The sequence below is a fragment of the Lactuca serriola genome, chromosome 7 (genome assembly GCF_051521515.1).
Source record: "Lactuca serriola cultivar US96UC23 chromosome 7, Lser_US96UC23_V15, whole genome shotgun sequence".
In the NCBI taxonomy this organism is placed as follows: domain Eukaryota; kingdom Viridiplantae; phylum Streptophyta; class Magnoliopsida; order Asterales; family Asteraceae; genus Lactuca; species Lactuca serriola.
Window position 1 is genome coordinate 70354233 of NC_136414.1, and position 10044 is coordinate 70364276.

A 10044-nucleotide genomic window follows, 5' to 3' on the forward strand; every position below is an offset into this window, starting at 1 on the left:
CTTACCTTTTAATTTTAAAATTCATAAAATTAAAGCTATTAGTTTATTTTATTTATTTAAATTATTTGTTTAAATTTAAAAGATAAAAAACATTTTAATTATAATAACTCATTATTTTTCTTATAAATTTCATAGTTCTCAAATATTTTAACCTTTATTTATTTATTATTTTTTAAATTAACTCATGTAATATATAAGTCTCACAATTAGTATATATATATATATATATATATATATATATATATATATATATATATATATATATATATATATATATAGTTTTGAATGATTTTATTTTAATACCTATGATTTTTTTAATATGTCTAGGTCTTATTGTTGATTTACTTTACTTCGTCTCACGCCTTAACTTTCTTTTGTTATTACTATTATCTCATTTCTATTTTAGGCTTAATTAAATAAGGTAGCCCACTTCCATAAATGCTTAAAATTGGAGTTATTCATGCCTTAAGATATGTTGGTATACCACAATCACTTTCTTATTTGAGGCCCTGTTTGACAATAATAAATTATCTTATTTTAATTCAGTATTTAATAAAATCATAAAAATAGTTTATTATAGTTTATAAAATACATTATAAAATAGCATCTTGATAAGCTATCTTCTAAACTAAAAATTAGCTTAAAAGCTAGTTTGCCAAAACTAAGCAGAAGACCGGTTAGAAAGCCGGTATAATAAACAATTTGATAGATCAATAACAAATAAAAAAAATTGAAAACAAAAATAAAAGAATGTTGTTGAAACTTTACTGTCACATGAAAAACTAAGAAACTTTAATCCTAGAGTGTGTGATGTAGTTGTTAAAGCAACGACCAAATTGGTGATGAGCCACCTTCAAATCATTCGATTTGATGTGACTTAATATACTAATTTGGGAGTACCTATTATACAACTATTATGAGGGTGACATGGTAGCATTTCCATGTTGTTCAGTTATTCAAGTGGATGTGTGTCGTGTGAGAGTACGTCGTGTGTAATTAGCACCAAAAATCTAGTTGCCGGCATATTCATCAAGCCTTTTGGAACTGAACGATGCCAGTTTTTGCATAGCAAGTTGGGTATTCGTGATCTTCACGGTCCAACGTAAGAATGAGTGAAGGAAACAATAAACACATCTTTACCTTATCTTAATATCTTAATTCCATATTTAAACAATAGTTGTCTCTTTAGTATATTATCTTTACTTTTTGTATATATCTAAACAATTTGTTGCCATCTTAATGATTATTCTGAAACCAAAACACAATTTTGTATACAGATTTTTTCATATCATAGTAAAAAAATATAAAAAAATATGATGTAAAATGAAATTTGGTGTTGGCTTATAGACGCCTTAACAGGCTGTGTGGTAGCCCTCAAATTTTCAATTAAGAGGTAGACTTTTAGTTTTTAGATTTGGAACGTTTGATAGTCTTTTAATTTGCAAGAGAACGAGTTGTATCTTAATAGAAAAAAAAATATGGTCTTGAGATACCTTAATTTTTCAGCAAACATTTTTTTTTCTTTTTCTATTTCACAAGACTGTCTACCTTTTTTCTCTCACTACCCTATTCGAACTCTTAAAAATGAGAAATTAAATATTCTTCAATTTTTTGTTCTTACATATCCTCCTACCCAATGAAATGATGACATGTGTAACATTTAATGCACATTTAATAAGATTTTATGATATTTTAGGATACTAATATGACACATATCATCATTTATCAAAAGATAGGAGGATATTTAATTTCTCCTTAAAAATACATAACATCTTAAAAATTCAGATGTAAGAGTTCAGATCTTCAAATAACCTCTAAATTTTATGAAATTACCCCAACCACATTGTCCCTTTGTGCTCTTTCAAGTTCTCCCACCACATTGACCTCGTGCTCTTTCTTTCCTCTGTAATATGTTAGATTGTCACGTTAACAATGATACAAAGCATTTAAAGTTAATAAATACACAGAAAATAAGTATCTAGAGTTCTAGATTACAAAGCACTTATTGTTAATAAATACAAAGAAATCAAACACGTAATGCTAGCGTTCAAAAAATTACACAGGTTAAAGAAAATATAAAAAAACTGTAGGAATATATATATATATATATATATATATATATATATATATATATATATATATATATATATATATATATATATCCTCCTTAATAAATGAAGGTGTTTTTGTCACATGTCAATCTCTCATGAGTTTTGACACTTGTCATTTTATGGTATTTTTGAAATAAATATTATCCACTTGTGAATTTTTTGTTTGTTTCAATTTTTAAAATTAAAATCATATACTTATATATGTAAAGTATTAAATATCATATATATGATATTAAATTGTAATAAATACATTTTTTTCTTTTTTATTTTAAAGTTTTACATTAAAAAATATTTTTTGTTTACACTTTAATGTTTAATATTTTTTTAAATCAATCTGTGTAATACACGGGGTTCACACCTAGTATATTACAAAATATGGTTTGTGTGAGGAAGTTAGTGTTTATTTTGTTTTATTTTTTTAGACTAAAAACGACTATATTTAGACATTACGATTTTTTTGGTATATAAAACAAGATGCAAAATAAGCATCTTTCTGGAAATAGTGATTTTGCTTTTTATCATTGTAGATTTTTACACTTACACTTTTACCTTAAAAAAGTTTTGGTCTAATAGTTTCAGCAATCAAAATTTTAAAGTTAAATTACTATATTTTATAATATGCGATTTAGACCCTTACTATATTTTAAAGTTACGTTTTTTTGTATCTTACATGTATTTTTTTTAGTTTTAGTTTTAATTAACTGTAAAGGAGTTTCCTTCTGCAATGCAGAGAGTGATGACTTATATACTAGTTCTAATCTATATGGCTATAGAAGCTATATCTAAATGATGTGTGAGTCTTGGACTAAAAATGTTTAAAAACAATGAAATATTACCGAAAGTATAAAAAAAGATTTTTTATGGACAAAATCCAAAAAATGAGTACAGGACCGGAACTGTAATTTACTGATCCTTTAAATACACTCAAATGTTTTAATACCCTCACAACTATTCAGAACCAAACAAAAGGTTGAATTCAAGAAAATGGCACAAAAAAGGTACTCCTATCCCTCTCATGCTTCGAATATATAAAGGGAAATTGTATTTTTATATCTTTGAAATCTATTTGCATATGCTTGAAATTAACTATTGACACATCAAAAAAATATTTTTATGGATTCTATCGTTTGAAATTAACTGATAGACACATTAAAGTTCTCCAAAAGATAGCTATATAATTTTTTTTTACTTATTTTTATATTCTTTATTATGGTTAACATTGTATTTGAAAACCAATTGTTTAAATTGTTGGGAATTACCAATTAATCCAAATAATTGTGTAGAAAGGGACTTATATTTTTGTTTTTTTGATAGGTATTACATGTAATACCAGATCCTTTATAATTATACATTTTTGGCACAAGTCTAAAATTTTGTTATAAATTTGGTTAAAACTTTTTTCTTTTACAAACCGTTCCAAAATCTGTTTTTTCTTTTTCAAATTTATTTTGGAGGTCTCTTAAAAAAACTCTCCGAAGTCTTAATACAAACTTTACCCATGATTTCAATTACATCAAAACCTTTAATCATTAACTTTATTTTATTATTTATTTATTTTAATAAAATTAATATTTTATTTATAAAGTTATTGTTTTAAAAATCAATTCCATAAATTATAAAAAAAAATCATATTATTAAAATTATTTTATTTTGTCTTTAATTTTTCTATTTAAAAATCTTTTAACTTTTTTACTTTTATGTCGGAGATACTACTTAATGTTGTTTTCTATTTATTGTTTTGATATTTTATAAGTTTATATTATATAATGTTATTTTTTGACATTTTGTTCGAATATACACATAGACGATTATCAATAATCCAATACAATTACTTAACATTAGTTTTTATTTTGACGTTGTGTTTATTTATATGTTTGTGTTTGTTTGTGGCTTATATGGTTATTTTTAAATGAATGAACTTATATGCAATGATTTAAAAACTGGTTTGAACCGGTTGGACCGTGAACCGGTGGTAAGAGCGGTTCAATTATCACCGGTTTTATATCGATTTCTGAATCGGATTTAACCGGCCGGTTTTTAAAAAAACCGGTTGAACTGGTCAAAATAAACCGGTTAAACTGAAAAAAAACACATGAAAAAGAACCATTTACACAATAAACTTTGGTTTTTTTTTTTTTCAAATCTATTTAGTTTTCTATAAATAAAAACATACGGTAATGTTATAAAGTTTTTTGATGTGTTTGTATTCATTTAAAACTATATATTGTTTTGGTATTATACTTTAATTTTATTTTTGATGTATATGGATTGATGTAAAACACTAAAACTTATGATTATATGTTATTTTAATGTATTAGGAATCATCTACAACTTATTTGTATGTGTATTTTTAATGTTTGAACTTGCAAACATCAAATTCATGAATTATATATGTATGTATGTGTAAGAAAATAAGAAAAAATATGAAAAATATAGAAACCGGTTGACCCGGCGGTCGAACCGGTTGAACCGCGAACCGCTCACCAGACCGGTTCAACTAAAAAACTGGTTTTTAAAATATTGCTTATATGGTTTCAAAGAAATACTTTCCAAATTCTTGGATAGAAATAGATATTGGACTATATATAGGTTAATCCAAAAGAGACTTTTAAAACATCGGATCATCCAAGACCATAACTTTTCTTTACAACTTTGGAATGTTATTTTGCAAAAATATTACATGAAAATATAAGTAGAAAGATTAAAACATTATAAAAAAAATTAAAAAATTATTTAAAAATTAAAAATGCTAAAAAATTAAGAAACTAAAAAAAATGAATCGGGTAAGTAAAAATGTTCAAATGGTAAGTTGCAAAAAAATTTGAAAGTTTGAAACGTCAAAAGTTTAAATAGTAACTTATATTTTTTTTTCAAAATATTTATAATTTTTTTTAAGTATTTTGGACATGCATTTTGTAAACTTTTTTACAACCATTTTTCGATTTCTCTTCAAGTTCTTCACAAATTATTGGACAATTATTTTTCTCTTTTCCCTTTCCCTTTGCCCTAAAATCGTATATCACAAATCATTATATTGGACTTTTGTTCGGTGAATCTCCTATGTGGTCTTTTTTAACTCATGTTAGTCATTCAGAGGTAATCGGGAAATGTGTTAACTTGTTGTAATATGTGTCAAATTGTCAATATATGTGTGTAATCTAATTTTTTTTAGTAGACTAATAATAGTGTAATCTGATTTTTTGAACTCGTATTAGACAGTTAACTTGTTGTAATTTGTATCAAACTTGTAATATGTGAGGTAGCGGATCTAGCCCGACCCCACATTTTTTACTACTAAATAGCCCTCCAAAAATTTATGTTATACTAAAACTTCCCTCTTTGGCACCCACTTTTACTTCAAATGCCTTTATTGACATTTTTTTACTTCAAAAACCCAAAAATACATTATATTTTCAGAATTTTATAATTTTTTGGACCCCGTTTAGTTTATGTGTAATCTGATTATGTATAAATTGTAATCTGATTATGTATAATCTGTATCAGTTTATGTGTAAATTGTAATCTTTTATAGTGTTATGTGGTTAACTTTAATTGGTTACTAAAAACACTGTATTATATGTAACCCAAATCTAATCCGCCAACCAGTGACCTATATGATTATATGGGTCGTGTTCGGGTTGTTGTATTCTGATCCGTCAACCCGAACCCGACACGATTGTCACCTTAAAATGTGAATAATGAATATAAATGATAAGTATGAATGTAAATGATTGTTTATCTATATTTATAGAATTTACATATGAATTCAAATAAATATCGACTTTCATACATGAATTTGACTAAATTCAGATGTAACTTTAAATATTTCACTTGAAATTCTTTTTGAAAATTGCAACATTTTGTTTACGCACAAATGAATTTACTGAGATTTACAAGTGAAATTACTCAAATTCACATTAAAATGATCATGAAGTGTTGCAAAAATTGGGTACAATTGACATTTTAGATATAGTTCAGATTTTGAATGTTAATATGAACGGACTAAAACTAAAAAAAGAACAATTCATATTTATATGTGAATATGAACAAGCTGAAACTAAAAAAATGTATATATCAATATAAATGTATACTTATAAAGGGAAAAAATATGAATTTTGCTATATTTACCTTTTCTTTAGAGAAAATAAGTCTTAAAAAAAAAAATACAAAGTTGGTTTTTTTCTATAATAGTCTTCTTCAATGGTTCAGGATCGCTGTTGTTACCGGTGGAAATAAAGGCCTTGGTTTAGAAATATGCAAGCAATTGGCTAAAGATGTCATGGTGGTGTTAACTGCGAGAGATGAGAAGAGGGGCGCCGATGCCGTTGCCGAATTGCACTCCTGCGGTTTATCGGATGTAGTCTTTCATCAGCTAGATGTCACATTTCCGACCAGTATTGCTTCCTTGGCTAATTTTGTTGATACTCGGTTTGGAAAACTCAATATATTGGTAACAATTTTGAAACACCACTTTTTGTTTTCCAATTAGCTAGTTGTAGGGTTTAAATTCGAGTTCCGTTCAAACTTATACTCATCTGGTGTTGCTTGATATATTTGTATTAAATCTGACATAGAAGTATGTTTTACAACTTAGATTAATGGAACAGGTGAACAATGCTGGAGTGATTACTAATAACATTGACGAGGAATTCTTTTCGAATTTTAACCTTCTAACTGAGGTAACTTATGTTCGGTTATATAAACCATGCTTTTGTTCATCTTATTTTTTTTTGGAACGACAAATCTAATCTACTAGTATTTACTTCTAATTTCACCTATGTCCTAGACGGGACTTGAACCTTCGTCATAAAAAAAGATGGCAACACCTGATACTGTTGTGTTAGTAGCCCTTTGGTGTTACCATCTTATTGATCATATGAAAAGTTAAAAGTCAAAAGACTTCTTAAGTTTCATTTTTATCATCTAATATCTAATTGCATGTTTGTATTACCAAGATAGGCGGTGAAAAACTTTATTATATTGGTTTCATGATCATTTACCGGACAATCACTCTAAAAATATGTAAATGATTTCGCCTATCTTTAACTATGATATAGAAAATTGGTGAAAAGGCTTATAAAAAGGCTTATGAAAAGGGTACGCAGTACTCCAAGAAAGTTGTGCCACAAACATATGAAGGAGCGCGAAAGTGCTTGGAAACCAATTATTATGGAGCTAAACATGTCACTCAAGCCTTGCTACCGCTTCTTCTTAAATCTACCTTTCCAAAAATAGTCAACATCTCATCCAAACTAGCGCAACTACAAGTAAACTAATTACCCTTTCCTCTCAAGTTACTTTTTAAAGCATTATATTTTATGCATAAGAAAAATTAAATATCCTCCTACTTTTTCTTTCTATCAATCTTCATTGGCATATAAATTAATAACATATGGAATCCACTAATCTCTCTTTTAATCTTCTTTTTTGATTTTAACACTTGCCATGATCTAGTGAGTAGCGAGATAGGTAGGAACAAAAGGTAGGGGGTGTTTGATTTCTTTATGCATAAAGTAAAAGGAAAAGATATGTTGATGGTTATAACTTTTTGGTAGTTTTGTTATCCTTTTTTTTTTCTTATAGTATGTTCAAGACGAAGGTGCAAAGAAGATTCTGAGTGATGTTGATGGACTCACAGAGGAGGTGGTAGATGGGGTTATGAGTGAGTATTTAAAGGATGCTAAAGATCAGGAATCGATGGAAAAGAAAGGGTGGTCTAATATTGTTTCAAGCTATGTCATCTCCAAAGCAGCTCTTAATGCCTACACCAGGATATTAGCTAAGAAATATCCATTTCTATCTGCGAATGCAATTACTCCTGGTTACCTTGCGACAGACTTCACTAGTTCTAAAGGAATTTTCACGGTTGAAGAAGGTGCTAGAGGGCCTGTGAGACTAGCTTTGATCCCTGGTGGAGGCCCTTCGGGTCAATACTTTTTTCAAATGGAAAAATCAACATTTTAATATGAAGAATAAGTATGATCCTAAAATCTATATGTACTTGAAAGCTTAGATGCATGACTGCTAAATAGTTCAAATAAAACGGAAAAAATAAGTCGGTAGTATTTTATTTATAAAAAAAGCTATGTATCACATTGTTGTTCTATTATTTTGGGTGAAAAAAGATGAATATTAAAATGTTCTTTATGTTTTGGTAAGTTTGTATTCCATTCTTGTTAAACGGGAGGTTTCATTGATTGTGGAAAAAATGTTGCTAGATCCCTGGGGTACGAGGATTTGTGTTCTAAACTCAATACATCTCCATGTTTTTCAGGCCTGTCTTCGCCGGCATGGGAGACTCCGACAACTAACTTTTACTAAAATTAATTCCAAGAACACAACGATCATGAGTTATTTAAATGTGAAACGACCATTTCACATGCCCATCTCATAGGGGCATAACACAACCATTAAAACTAGGGGGCCGGAACAAAAACTTCAATACAAAAACATACAAACAAATTCAATTTGTTCAAGCTTCAAACAACTAATTATTTTGATTTTACAGAAAACTGTTTTTAAATATATTTTAATTTAACGAAAATACAAAATTAATTAAAAATAAATAAATAGAAATTAACAAATAATGTAAACATATAAAAACAAAGTTAGATTTAGTTTCTTTATACATTTTGGTAAGATTTATGTATGAGTCATTTGTACAACAAATTAGCAATTCATAAATTGACAAACAGTAAAAAAGCAATAAAGCATTGTTGCATGCTTTTACTATTTTAACAATGCTCTAGTTTTTCAAATTCTATTTACCCATTTCACATTCTACTAGAAAGAGAAAGTTAAAGAGATTAGCGAGAAAGAGAGACATACAACCACAAATCCGGTGATGAGAAGATGTTGGAGAAAAGAGGCAACGAACAAACAAAGTCAGCACAAGTCCGTCGGAGAGGAAGCATCGACTGTTGAGGACGTTGATCAGAGTCGCAATTGGAAAAAGGCGGAGAGAAGAGATAGAGACCGCAGAAAGATCATGAAGGTAAAGAGGGGAGAGTGAGTGATGAGAACTCCAGAGAAGGTGAACAGTTTTTTTTCCTTCTCGCAGCAGAATTTTTAGTTTAGGGTTTATAGTTTCTCAACTTTTAATAAAACACTCCCTCACAGGACACATGTCAATTTTTTACACCTCTTCTTTGCCACGTTTCATGTTGTGGTTCATTCTTGATTTGCTTTCCCGCTAATTCTTAATATCTGTTTCATAAATGGTATCCAAAAAAATCAGCAAACAATCCTCTATTTTCTCTCCCAAAAAATCAGGCAATATATTCCAATTTCCATTGATCCTTTATACCTAAATAAAGCGAGAAATTAGCGACCTAAATCAACATCCAAACCCAAATCCCCTAAATATCGGCACATCCATCTTCGAATCTTATCGTCTCCTGACTCTCCTCCATCATTGCATCAATCTCTCAGTATTTCCTATGTATCTCAATACATCTAGGATTTTTATTAGCCCAAAAGGTGTTGAAATTGAAATGATTTTGGCAGAGTCTTGCATAAACAATAATGCCTTCCTTTGCCTTCTTCTCCTGACCCAATCTCTGCCTCTCACTCCCGAAGGAAAAGATTTGTAGAGACACCAATGTATTCCATGTCTTTTTTTTTTCTCCACCCTGATTTCTTTATTTTCTTTTTAATTATTACATGTGTGTTTGTTCAGTTATGTAGCTTCAAGAATCGACGGTTCACTGTATGATCTCTGTTTTGAGTTTGATTAATGGTTGGTCTGATGGTATTTGTTTGAAGGTATTTTTGTAGCTATTTTTTAAAAAATGTATTACATTTTTTTAGGTTCTACATATTCTATCACCATGAATCATGCCGATAACCTCTTTTCAGGAGTTTTTTTCTATAATTTTTTTTTGTCTCGGATTGTTAGAGAACATTGAGCCCACAAGTAAAAGAAAATGAGAAG

The 10044-nt window shown here is 28.5% G+C and overlaps 1 protein-coding gene across 1 annotated transcript; it reads left to right on the top strand.

Moving 5' to 3' along the window:
• Nucleotides 1-3048: 3048 nt before the first annotated feature.
• LOC145062502 (short-chain dehydrogenase/reductase 1-like) lies at nt 3049-8226 on the top strand. The gene is made up of 5 exons (XM_079010098.1): nt 3049-3109; nt 6321-6561; nt 6719-6790; nt 7169-7378; nt 7695-8226. The coding sequence occupies exons 1-5, from the start codon at nt 3096-3098 to the stop codon at nt 8073-8075; spliced, it is 918 nt and encodes a 305-aa protein (XP_078866224.1). The 5' UTR covers nt 3049-3095; the 3' UTR covers nt 8076-8226.
• Nucleotides 8227-10044: the final 1818 nt, after the last annotated feature.

Coding starts and splice junctions, on each gene's coding strand:
- LOC145062502 (XM_079010098.1), top strand. Junction 6,562..6,718: donor TTGGAAAACTCAATATATTG/GTAACAATTTTG, acceptor TTAATGGAACAG/GTGAACAATGCTGGAGTGAT. Junction 6,791..7,168: donor ATTTTAACCTTCTAACTGAG/GTAACTTATGTT, acceptor ACTATGATATAG/AAAATTGGTGAAAAGGCTTA.